The sequence below is a fragment of the Penicillium digitatum genome, chromosome 1 (assembly GCF_016767815.1).
Source record: "Penicillium digitatum chromosome 1, complete sequence".
Lineage (NCBI taxonomy): Eukaryota > Fungi > Ascomycota > Eurotiomycetes > Eurotiales > Aspergillaceae > Penicillium > Penicillium digitatum.
In genome coordinates this window covers 3,862,014-3,874,943 of record NC_089384.1, presented here as the reverse complement: position 1 = coordinate 3,874,943, position 12,930 = coordinate 3,862,014, and the positions used below count along the sequence as shown (strand labels likewise).

General features: G+C 46.7%; 3 protein-coding genes across 3 annotated transcripts; 2 read left to right on the top strand and 1 right to left on the bottom strand.

Annotated features, from left to right (window-relative positions):
* Positions 1 to 2,745: 2,745 nt before the first annotated feature.
* Pdw03_3658 (Polynucleotidyl transferase, ribonuclease H fold) lies at positions 2,746 to 3,259 on the top strand (the record flags this gene model as incomplete). The annotated part of the gene is made up of 3 exons (XM_066100556.1): positions 2,746 to 2,874; positions 2,926 to 3,120; positions 3,179 to 3,259. The coding sequence occupies 3 exons, from the start codon at positions 2,746 to 2,748 to the stop codon at positions 3,257 to 3,259; spliced, it is 405 nt and encodes a 134-aa protein (XP_065955956.1).
* A 3,695-nt stretch (positions 3,260 to 6,954) lies between these two features.
* Positions 6,955 to 9,693, top strand: Pdw03_3657 (Glycosyl hydrolase, putative; the record flags this gene model as incomplete). Its single annotated transcript, XM_014676469.1, has 2 exons — positions 6,955 to 8,232; positions 8,290 to 9,693. 2 exons carry the CDS (start codon positions 6,955 to 6,957, stop codon positions 9,691 to 9,693), a joined length of 2,682 nt encoding a protein of 893 aa, XP_014531955.1.
* Positions 9,694 to 9,965: 272 nt separating this feature from the next.
* Positions 9,966 to 11,153, bottom strand: Pdw03_3656 (Cyclin-like F-box; the record flags this gene model as incomplete). The annotated part of the gene is made up of 1 exon (XM_014676470.1): positions 9,966 to 11,153. The coding sequence occupies one exon, from the start codon at positions 11,151 to 11,153 to the stop codon at positions 9,966 to 9,968; it is 1,188 nt and encodes a 395-aa protein (XP_014531956.1).
* Between the last annotated feature and the right edge of the window lie 1,777 nt (positions 11,154 to 12,930).

Here is a 12,930-nt window from a genome sequence, read left to right as displayed (position 1 = left end):
TCTCAAGATGTGGGAAGGGTTGATAGCTTATCTTGCCCCCAATCGTTGGCGAGATGAGGATATAGAGAGATGAAGAAACGCTACCCAACTACCGTCAGACTCCTTAACATGGAAATGAGAGGGGGATGTATATGTGTGGATTGGACGATCACATTCCGGCCGTCTAGGAGCACTGGCATGGTAACAAGGTGTGGTTCCCCGGATCATTTGCACCTCCTACAGGGGGAATTGCATCAGCGCACCTTTGACGTTTGACTGCATCAAGCCTGAAATCCACAATTCCATTGTGGTTTTATCCAGATTGGATGAGAGGACGACAAGAGTGCAACACGCAGTCTCTCATTTCCATGGTTTCCTGGCTGGTGCTCCACGATAAGGGACTGCCGTGACATTCCAGAGCAGCTGTCAAACAGAGCAATTTGATCAAGCGAGGGAAGTCAGCAAATCAGAGAGGCGTATGATTGATTATAGGAGGAAACGGTGGATAAAGGGCGTAGACAGGGCAGTCTAGGGCCGCAAACGAACGCGATGCAACAATTGACGCATTCCGGTGTTGTCACATGTACCCCTGTCTGGTAGGGCCCACGCCCTATCGCTTGTCCTTGCACTAGTGAATTAGAGGAGTACAATTGTGTTGTTTCTTTTCTCTCATCTGGCGGACTGTCGTGTCGCTCTGAAACAGACGTTGAAGGAGTTATCGTAGAACGTAGGGGTAAGAGCCTACAAGTTCTCGGCATACAGGGGAACCCCCTGAGGGGGGCTATAGTTACAAGTTGCAAGAATAACTTTTCTAAGCTAGCCCCTAGGCACTTGATTTTTTATTCAAAGAGTTGAAATATGCGAGTCTTCCGAGGTCTACAAGAAGATTGATCACTTGCCGAGTGAGACGAAAATTGATTGGAGCCTGGGGGCCCAATTGCCTTGGTGCCTGGAAAAATTAAGGCCTGAGTCTGTGCCTGATTGATCAGGCATGAACTTCTACAAAAATCATAGTTCTGGACAGCTTGCCATTTCCATAATTCCACATTGCTACATATGGAGCAACCCTTTTATTTTTATTTTTTTTTTTGGTTTCAGACCTTGCATTTGATATAAAAAAGTTGATATCCACGGCAAGATAAAATGTCGAGATGTGTGGTGCCACCCTGAGACATGAACAAATGCCTCAATGGCGTCATGCCGAGACAGATAAACTATATGTGATGTTTAGTCAGCATTGTCCGCACAGATTGCTTAAAAGGCGCGGACCTTGTCATTATTTAGAAGAAATTCAGAGTATTTTTTCATACCATTTCAAGTGTTCTACAATCTCTTTCAGTTATGAGCCCGGCTTTGTTCCATTAAAAAGAAAAGATCATTTTTCCTCCTCGCCCTCGGTACACATAAGAGAATTCATCTCAAATCACCGAGGCAACCCCTGAAACCGAAGTAAAGAAACGGAGATAAATCAACAACAACGACGAAGACATGGATGATCATCTCTCCGCGGGAGTATCCACCCGCGTCATCCTAAAGGATACAACGACGTGGGATTCATGGCTACCCTACATAAAGTCAATTGCAACCATATACAATGTGTGGGAGTTGTGTGATCCATCCCAAGAAACGGCACCATTGCCGTTGACACCACCTGCCGAAGTGCTCTCCATTGACGAAGCAAGAGCAAAGTACAAAGATGACTGGGTCGACGTGAAGAGACTTCTTCAAGACGAATGGGTCGCAAAGAATGCGATCTATACCCAAAAGAAAAAAGGGTTAGGATTGGTAGTCGCAGCGATTAGGAGCACAGTTCACCCAACATATCAACCCATGATTGTCGAGTATGAAACTCCATGGGATTTGCTTCACAATTTGTCTCAAAGATTCGCTCCAGAAAACGATCCGACGTACGTCGCTGGGCTTCGTCAGCAATGGCGCCAACTAGACCGAGGACTAGATCGAAACACCGATATCGACAAGTGGCTTACCAGTTGGGAGACAATGCAAAAGTGGTGCAAGCGAGCCAAAATGCCAGAAGCAAACGATGTTAAGAACCAATTTCTTGATGCAATCTCCGTCATGTCACCTAACTTTCATGAGACATGGGTCTTGAGATTGCAAGACAAGGGTGACATCGAATTCACTGAGCTTCTTAATCGGTATAAAGCTCATTGGAAGATCACATACGGCAAGCAAGCTAGCCAAAGGGGGATCTCAAAAGCAGTCTTTGCAACATGGCAAGGTCATGAAGAAGTGAAGCCCAATGAAACAAAGCAAGAAGAGACACCCCTAGGAGACAGAGCATGCCCTTGCGGAAGGGGTTTCAAAAAACACCAACCATGGAAATGCTGGGAAATCTTTGAAGACATACGACCAAAGAACTACAAACCAGTAGCGTCAGCAAGACAGAAATGGGAGAAAGCTATGAAAGCGAACCCTACCTGGAAAGCTCTTGTTGAAAAGGAGAGAACAGAAATGAGCCAGAGCAAGAAACCCACCGAACAAGCAAATGTTACGCTTGGAGGAGAAGCTTTTGGTTTTTTCACCACCCCGGCCATACCCACCAAAATCAGTGAGATACCAACCGAAAAAAGGTGGGTAGTCGACACCGGCGCACAGGTTCATGTGTGCAATGACCGAAGGTTATTTGTGACTTTCGAGGACGCCCAGAGCGTAGTGAAGGTAGGTGACACAGAAACAAGTGTCAAAGGAATCGGCACTATAGTCATCTATGGTGTTAGCCCGGTCACAAAGAACCCAGTGAGGATGGAGTTGTATAACACAAGATACTCTCCGAACTTCCACAGTAATCTGATATCCCATGGATTGATGATGAAAGCCAGCTTGCTCGTTAATTTCAGGAGCAACTGCATTGAAACCACTGAAGGGAGACAGGTATACCAAGTGTACCAGGACCAGAAGTTGACTTGGCTAACACAGCCAAAGGGTTTTCAATACCCTAAGTTGTCACCTGAAAACTTGATCCTCGCCACGAAGAAATCAGCTCAAGAACCAAGATCCGAAGGATCTATTCATACCTGGCATAGACGCCTTGGTCACGTTGGGACCGAGCGTATCGAAAAGCTTGCAGAGATGACTGAGGGCATCACCATTGAAAGCAACCCTGGCAAGAAGAAGCAGGTATGTGAAGCTTGTCAATTGGCAGATGCGCCAAAGCAGATCTCTCGCAGGAAGATAGGCCAAGCATATGGTGTGTTCGGAAGGGTACACTTCGACTTGGTACAAAACCAAACAGCACACAATGGTCATATTTGGTTAACGCACTTCTATCTTGATGGTATTAGATGCCACTTTGTGTTCACACACACAAAGAAGAACGAGTGTCAAATGGCCGTCAGAAAATTCATAGCACTAGTGAAAAACTGGTTAAAGATTGAAATCAGGGTCTTTCACTATGACAATGAAAGAAGTGCTGGCAACGAAGTGGAATCCATGATAGAGGCCGAAGGGTGTACCATTGAACACTCACCACCAGGCCTACCAGAGATGAATGGTCCCGCCGAAAGATCTGGGGGAGTGGTTGTACGAACTGCAAGAGCCCTCATCAATGACACCGATCTTCCCCGACACCTTTGGCCTGAAGCAGTGTACGCAGCAGCGTATATACTGAACAGAGTACCCACAAAAATGAACAACAAGTGGATGATTCCATGGAATGAATTGCTAAAGCATGCCGCACCAGATGGTGTTAAGGATCAAGTGATTAACCTCTCGAATGTGAGGTTATATGGCTGCTTGGTGTACTCGAGAATCCTAAAGCGAGTGCAGTCAGAAAAAATGGCGCCAAGAGCGGAGATAGGATATCTTGTCGGGTATGTCTCGAAAAATCTATACAAGATCTGGTTTCCACACAAAGGAAAAACCGGTATTGGAAAGGTTGAAATTGTCAGAGATGCTGTGTTTGACGAAACAAGACGGTATTCAAAATCGAGGCCACTACCTGACTCAGAAGACGCTATTAGTACCATGTCACAGGGACTAGGCGTGCAGCCAACCGTGCTTACCATGGAAGAAGCACAAGTTGAAATGAGCATCCAATCGAGGATGCCAAAGTCAATAGCAAGGATAGCTCTTCATGATGAAACCGAGCATACCAATCAAGGAGAAGACACAGAGGTGGTGGAGAGAGAAAGAACCCCAGTGCTAGCAAGTTCAAAAGCAGCATCCGATCTCCCATTGACCCCGCAGTCCACTATGAGACCAAGGGAGCAAACAAGAAGTGAGGATACACCAAGAGATGCCTCACCACATCTCTCACCACTACAACCATCACCGCCATCATCACCAATAGTTTCAACCTCTCCAATTTTGTCAACCCAAATCCCAGCATCAGTGCCAGATCCGATCTCTGTTCCACAATCAACCGGATCTGGGGGAGTGGAGACAGTCGATGAAGAAGAGGAGATCGAGAGACAACTCCAGAGAGAGATGATATACTCACCAACACCAGAGTTGTCATCTCAACAACGAGCACCGAGAGACATCTCAGCGAGCATTGAAACATCGAATATCGTCACTGGCACAAGAAGCAGGAAGCCGAGGATCGATCCAGACTATGCAACATACCTCTCACTTGCTCAAGAAGAGCCACCAAGCCTACTTTATGCATTCACAACAAGCATGAATCAAAGGTTTAAAACGAAACCACACAGAGAGGATCTTCCACCACCACCTGAGAACTGGATCCAAATGAAGAACCATCGATTTGCCAAGGAATTCATGGCAGCAGCAAGCTTCGAGGTACAGACATTGAAAAAAAAAGAGACATACACAGAAGTTCAGACACCGAACCGAAAAAACACACAGGTCCTACCCTTGAAGTGGGTGTTCACATATAAATTTGACGCCAATGGTGTGCTCGAGAAGTTCAAAGCACGAATCTGTGTTCGAGGTGACTTACAATGGTTGTCTACCGACGAAAAGAGAGCTGCCACACTAGCAGTTAAAACTGCGAGAGCTGTATTTGCACTGGTCGCTGCCTTCGACCTCGACATGAGACAGCGAGATGTGGTGACGGCATTCTTAAACTCGTCCCTACAAAGTGAAACCTACACCAAGTGCCCCCCAGGATTCGAACGGGAAGGGCACTGCTGGATGCTTCACCGAGCACTGTATGGTCTTCGGATGTCCCCAAGACTATGGCAACAGGAAGCAACACGGGTACTAGTCAACCTAAGGCTTACCCCAGTACCAGAAGACCCCTGCATTTTTACAACAAATGGCATCATTGTCTTCTTTTATGTTGACGACATCATCATTGTTAACCATCCCAACTTCGCCAAGCAAGCTACGAAGTTGGATCAAGATCTAAAGAAGGAATGGGAAATGCGAGAATTGGATGCCACCTGGTTTCTGAATATCCGCATTCTCAGAGACAGAGATCAGAAGAAGCTATGGCTCTGCCAAGATAGCTACATTGAGAGCATGACGAACAAGTACAACCTCGTCACCACAAGAAAGGTTGGCTCCCCACTAGGAGTTGAACCTCTTGTCCCATATGATGGAGTGGCTACACCGAGCCAGATACATGGATACCAAGCCAAAGTTGGATCTGCTCAGTATGCCACTACCATTTCAAGACCAGATGCCGCAAAAGCAACATCCAAAGTGGCAGAATTCCTGACGAATCCCGGCCCCAAGCATATGGATGCTATCGATCGGATCATCCAGTACCTCTATGAGACCAGGTATTGGGCTATTGAGTACGGTACTCGACCACGTGATGCTTATCCAACACAGTCCGAAAACAATCCTGGCCTATCCCTTGCTGCGAAGTCAATTGAATTCGCAAGTGATGCTTCTTTTGGTGACAACCGAGACCGGAAGAGCTCGGAAGGTTACCTTTGTAAGCTGTACGGGGGCCCCATTGACTGGAAAGCGTCTAAACAACAGACTGTTACGACATCGACCACAGAAGCAGAACTTCTTGCCCTCGCAGAAGCAGGAAAAACCATCCAATGGTGGCGCCGAGTCCTCCATTCATTAGGATTCGAACCAGATCACCCACTCTCCATCATGTGCGACAACCAGCAAACCGTCGATCTATTGACAAAGGAGGGGGCAGCAATGCATACGAAGCTTCGACATGTGGACATTAACCGATGCTGGATGAAACAAGAAGTTAGTGAAGGCCGAGTCAATGTGGACTGGGTTCCCACTGCAGCTATGCCAGCAGATGGGCTCACCAAGGTGCTACCAAAGCAGAAGCAACACGTGTTTCGGGAGCTGCTTGGTATGCGTGAAATTCGCGACAGAATCATCCCAGAAAGTGATGGAAGAAGCAGTTCTTGAAGCTCTGAATAGCTTCAAAAACTGGGGGGTGTGTCGAGATGTGTGGTGCCACCCTGAGACATGAACAAATGCCTCAATGGCGTCATGCCGAGACAGATAAACTATATGTGATGTTTAGTCAGCATTGTCCGCACAGATTGCTTAAAAGGCGCGGACCTTGTCATTATTTAGAAGAAATTCAGAGTATTTTTTCATACCATTTCAAGTGTTCTACAATCTCTTTCATAAAACCCCAAAACTGACTCCAAGCTAACAATAGAAGAGCCTGGTAATTTGGCAAGGCCCGAATAGGAAAATGGTCAGTACGTTCTCTCTCATCGGAACAGAAATGAACTCCGATCACTCCCACAGGTTGGAAAGCCAAGTCCCCCAGCGACTCTGTTGGGAAGTACCCCTGGTGATCCTACGCAGAACCGGGAAATATTGCAGGTTTGTCGAAATGCCCGTACCAACTACAACTAGTCTTAGCCCAGAAGGTCGTCGGAGTACATTATTCAAACAAAACAACCTATAATCCCACGGTCGTATAAACCTTCAGTCGCGTGATGTAGTGTTAATTTGATCCGTACAATGTTTTAAATGAACAAGCTGTCGCATACATTCTTTCTATACGAGCTCAACATCACTGCTGGCCTTTGAAGAACCAGAGCAAACGAAATAATCATGTTCAAAAAAACGAGTAAATTTTGCATAGCACTGAGTATCAGTGCTTGTGCTTGTGCAACTGTCACCGGCCCCAAACCACTTGTCGCCTCTGCCGGTGATATTGCTGTTATCCCGGGATGGTACCTCCAATCGTCGACCAAAGTATCAGGTGGGATGGATATACTCTCAAGACCAGGAAAGGATGTCTCATCGTGGCATCGGGTTGGTGCTCGTGGCACTGTCATGGCAGGGCTTATTGAGAACGGGGTATACAGCGAGACAGATTTGTTCTACTCGGACAACATGGAATCTGTCGCTGATCCCTCCACATTCGATTTACCATGGATTTATCGTGAAGAATTTATACTGAAGCCATCTACCGCCCAATATTATACCCTCAAGACACACGGAATCACATCCAAGGCAGACATCTATCTGAATGGAGTGCTAATTGCATCAAGTGACCAGCAGCAAGGCACCTATGGCGGCCACCAGTACAACTTGACCGAGTATGTTGAGGATGGAGCCAATTGTCTTCTCATTCGCGTGTACCCAACCAACTATCTTCACGACTTTGCCCAGGGATTTGTGGACTGGAATCCCTACCCAGCTGACAACGGCACCGGCATTTGGCGAAATGTGGAAGTTTCTCAGACTGGGGCGGTCTCGATGTCACAGTTCCGCGTCCTCACCAATTTTACGGGCTCCAACTCTGGGTCGGTGAGGGTCACCCTTAGAAGTGATTTGACCAACCACGAATCGAGTGATCATCGGGTACTGATCAAAGGCACCATCAAAGGGCCAGATGGCTCTGCAGCTGGGCAAATTAGTGAGATGTTTGACTTGAAGCCAGACGAAAAGAAGACGGTGTCTATAAGCGTGTCAATTCTAAACCCTGACATTTGGTGGCCTGCCCTTTGGGGTAAGCAGCCTTTGTACACAGTACAGGCCACTGCAACTATCCAAAAGCCGCAGACGGTTGTGTCAGATATTTCAATTCCCCAACAATTTGGGATTCGCCATGTATCATCGAAGGTGAACAACCACAATGATACCGAATTTTCCGTCAATGCCGAGCCTTTCCAGGTGATTGGAGCTGGATATGGACCGGACATCTTTTTGAGATTTAAGATTGACAGAGTACAGAAGATTTTTACCTATATGCTAGACATGGGACTCAACACTGTGCGCTTGGAGGGAAAACAGGAGCACCCAGAGCTCTATGATCTCGCAGATAAAATGGGGATGATGGTTCTGGCGGGTTGGGAATGTTGTGATAAATGGGAAGGATGGACAGTAAGTCTTCCCAAGACTTTATCTGAGACGAAAGACCACCGACAAAAGAGACTATAGTACAATGACGAAGCCGACGGTATCAAATGGGGGAAAGCAGACTACCCAGTTGCGAAGGCAGCGATGCTGCACGAGGCAGAGATGATGCAAAGCCATCCTTCGTTGCTTGGATTTTTGGTGGGCTCGGATTTCTGGCCAAATGAGCAGGCCACCGAGATCTATCTAGACGCCCTTAACGTGATGGATTGGCCCAACCCAATCATTGCATCGGCCAGCAAGCGGGGTTACCCCGAAGCTCTTGGACCATCCGGAATGAAGATGGACGGTCCGTACGATTGGGTACCCCCGAACTACTGGTATCACGACAAAAAAGGAGCGGCGTTCGGCTTTGGATCTGAATTAGGTGCCGGAGTCGGAACCCCAGAGATGGGAAGCCTGAAAAAGTTCTTGTCTGATGTCGAGCTGGAAACACTCTGGAAAGAACCAAATGCAGAGCAATATCATATGTCTCGCTATGATTCGCAATTTTACGACCGGAAGATCTACAATAAGGCTCTATTTTCTCGATATGGAAAGCCATCTAGCCTTGAAGACTACCTCATCAAAAGCCAGATGGCAGATTATGAGGCCACCCGAGTGCAGTTTGAAGCTTACGGAGCCCGGCAAAATGCCACAAGGCCTGCCACGGGACTCATTTATTGGATGTTAAACAGTGCCTGGCCAAATCTGCATTGGCAGTTATTTGATTACTATCTTAGCCCTATGGCAGCTTACTTCGGCACCAAGGTTGGAGCGCGTGCAGAACACGTGGCTTATGATTACGAGAGCCATAACATTTGGTTGATTAACCACTCGCTTGGCAATTACGGAAGTAGGCAAGTCAAGGTAGACTTAATTGATGCACATGGCAAAGAAATCTTCGTGGCCACAGTGGAGAGCAATACGATGCCTCACTCCTCAAAGTTGGTGGTTATGCTTGCTGAAATTAAGAAAATCAAAGACGTTGGCTTCCTCCGTCTCACGCTCAGCGATTGCAAATCTCAAGCTATCATTAGTCGCAATGTTTACTGGCTCTCTGCTACTCCAGATGTCTTGAACTGGTCAAAGTCTAATTGGTACACTACACCAGTTAGCAATCATGCAAGATACACCAAGCTGGAGGCACTGAAACTGGCTACTTTGAAGGCTTCGCTAAACAGCGTGGCGTCGCCAACAGACGATGGGTTGACCCATGCTAAGGTCGTACTTGAAAATCAATCTGCAGGACCGGCAGTTTTCATTCGCCTGAAAGCTATCAATGCAACCGAAAACGCGGAAATTGCACCGCTTTATTGGTCTGACAACTATGTAACTCTGTGGCCGAAAGAACAGCTTCGGCTGGATGTTGCCTTTGAAGGAGACATCCAGGATACTCTGATCGAAATCACAGGGAGAAATGTGGATAAAGTGATCGTCAAGGCTTAAGGTGTGAATTGATGATATGAAGGGGCCCATGTAACTTAGAAACGATGTGGAGTTATGTTAAAGAGCCAGCAATTTGCTTGTGATTGAAAACCCTTTTAACTTGATTGCTGTTGAAAGACCTCTTGATATCTTGAAGAAAATCTCCAGTGCATACAGTGATAGCTGCGGGTCGAAGAACCACTACTCCTACTTGAATGGTTGCCTCGAAAGAAAATTAAAACCACACGTAGAAATGTGAAATTTACAGGAAAATTGCAAAGAAGTGGCCCGTCCTATTGGGCGGAAGGTCTTTCAGCATTTGTTTGCAATAAATCCAACACATGTGACATCTTCGATCCAAAATACTCGATCCCAAGGACAGTGGGAGCTTTGAGATCTTCCGAGTAGAATTTGTTGAGGTGTTGACCCTTAGAAGTGTACAATAAAGGCGTCTTCGGGATGTCTGGAAATATTAGGAGACTCTTAGCAGGCGTACTGGCCCAGAGATAATACAGCGAGATGCTTTGCAAAGCCAAAAATCCCTGACTGAGCTCCTTGAGAAATGGAGTCCAGTCACCCCCTGGTGCCAGGGTAACATGATATAACGTGAGTGAAATCAAATTTGGCCGGATAGTGGTGATTAGCTTGTGGAGATCAGGACCTCGAGTGGATGTTCGGAACAGGGCGAGTTCGTGCAGTTGAGAAAAGTTGGCACTCTCAGCCAGTTCATGCATGAATTCAGATGCTAAATCGTGGGAGCCGAGGTTTAGTAGGAGCGACTGGAGATTTGGAGCGCTCAGAACCAGCTCAAGCAGGAAGCCGAAGTTATCCAACGTGAGATATTGTTCCAATGAGAGTTTTTGTAAATTGGCCCACACATTCTTGAACTCAGGCTGCCGATAGAGAAGCTTAGGAAGACGTCGCATGTCCATGATCAAGGTGCGCGAGTACTGGTTGGCATATATGAGATGGAACGATGAAACCGGTAGACGAGCATCGACGACCAAGGCAAAGAACACTGCGACCGCGTCTGTGATAGTGACATGGCTCAAATCTGGATGACCCTCCGGATATCGACAAAAAATAAAGAAAGAACGACAATTAGTCAAATTCTGGGTCAGATTATCGCGCAGAGACCGAATTGCGTCGACCTCTAGAGGAGCGGAGATGGGACCCCATGGGTGCCGGTCCCAAACCAAGCCGCGACCGACACCATTTTGAAGTGTGAAGGCCAACCCGTTGACGTAAGGACGTAATTCTACATTCTGCGAAAGCGCGTTGATACGGTGTAGACTGTCTTCAGAGAGGTCGGTCTTGATAGACGAAAGGAACCGCTGCGCAAAGTGATGAAATGTTTTCCTCTGAAGCTCGCGACAGACTAAGCGAAGTGCTATTAAGCCATCTGCGTCGATGAATTCTGCAACCAACTCGACCAGCTCAACAGGGAGGGAAGGGAGGTAAGCTAATGAGCTTGATTTCATTGCGTGGGCATTTACATGTCATGGAGAGTGTATGATGACGAAAGGTGGAGAAAGTGGAGAGAAGGTGGAGAAATAGCTTCCCCAGATTTTCGACATCTCCAGGCATGTGGCTGTTCATTACCCCTCACTTGGACAACCTTGGTCAAATAGCTGTGCTTGCGGAAACAGTCGGATTTTAAAGGAAAACGAAGGGTTGTACGATGAAAAGAAATCTTACACGGCATAGATAGAACACTCGACTTTCCACGGGAAATTAGCGATGTTATTCATTTCGAAGCGATTTTTTTTTCTCAGAGCATGCTCTACAGATATAACGAGCTCCTATCCACAATCAAGCTCTGTGAGGTTCTTGGATCTGAGTCGAGGCAATTATTTGGGATGACTTATCTTTCACTTGAATGCTCTCGGCAGATCCTTGCAAGGATTATGTCGGAACGAATGAGCTGATGAGAGGCAGTAGTAGCTATGGTTGAGGCCAGCCAAGGGAGGCCAAGTCTAACATTCGCCCAATATGGCTCACATATAAGAGTCACAGAGGTGTGGCACTAGAACGAGAAAACCAATAGACCTCTGGATTTCTCGATCGCTTGATCAGAGTGTAGCTAGATCAATACAGCACACACGAACAGAATGGCAAAAAGGTTGCAAATAAGCAGCGATGCCGGATTTATTTAAGCACTAGGCTGGTTGAAAAATAGGGATATTCCTTTTGATTTTATCATCTCAGCAGATGTATGGTCCAGAGGTCGCGTGGCCGACTCGCGCTCGGCGCCCAGACTGCAGTGTCAACTGTGATAAGAAAAAGACAAAACACTGATATTTCAAGCATGTGCTATAACAGTTAAGCTGAGCATAAGCTGTCGTTGATGAAGGACTAAGTGCTCAATTTGTCATTGTGGACTCATGGTCCGGAGACGGAGTTTCTGTGTATTAAATCATTGAGCCGAAATGGATGCTCGAAGGGCGGGAGCTCGTAGGCGACCAAGAGATGAAGTGCTAGCAGGCCGTAGATCTCACATAATGCGATGCGTAGTCGTCGGGAGAAGAGGATTTGGGCTGATTCTTCTCACTATTGAGAAGTTGAGAAGTGATATAGGGGCGTGGGTCGAAAGGAGGCTCAAGGCGATCGGATTAATCTGAAAGGGGGGAATGCGGGGGAACTGTGGAGTCGGTAACAAGTCGGGCCGAAACCACAAGAGGTCAACTCTTTCACCTGAATTGTTCCACGCATACTGTCCAGAGAAACGTCTGACTGCAACTGAGCTTTTACAGAGCCTATCACTCAGAGCCATCATGGATAAATATGGGTGTTAATCATTCATGCTATTGTTTCATGTCAAACCTCAAATACGGCCTCACTAGGCCATAAACAGGAACCTTGGTTTTTGTTATGGTCTAGTGGAAAAGTACGCTGTATTTCGTTCAACATTTCATAATCCTCCTATTTTATCTGCTCCAATGTTGTTTCTTTTCGTTAGCGCTGAACCAACGGGCCAAGACCATGCGAGTCGCTTGACTTGGTACTACAAATCCATATTTGATTGACCATTTCTTGGCGGACCAAGACCCTCAAGGCAAAAGAAGAAAATTGTGTGCAATGAAAGGCAAAGAAAGATGGAGAAAAAGGCTTCCTCCGATTTCCGAAGCTTCTGGGCTTCGGATTTCGAATATACCATTCAATTGGACAACATTTGAACCTGGATGTGCTACGTATGTGAACTTAGCCGGAGTACAAAATGTAAAGAGAGTCTGTTTTCATGGCTCAGGAAAGTTGGCA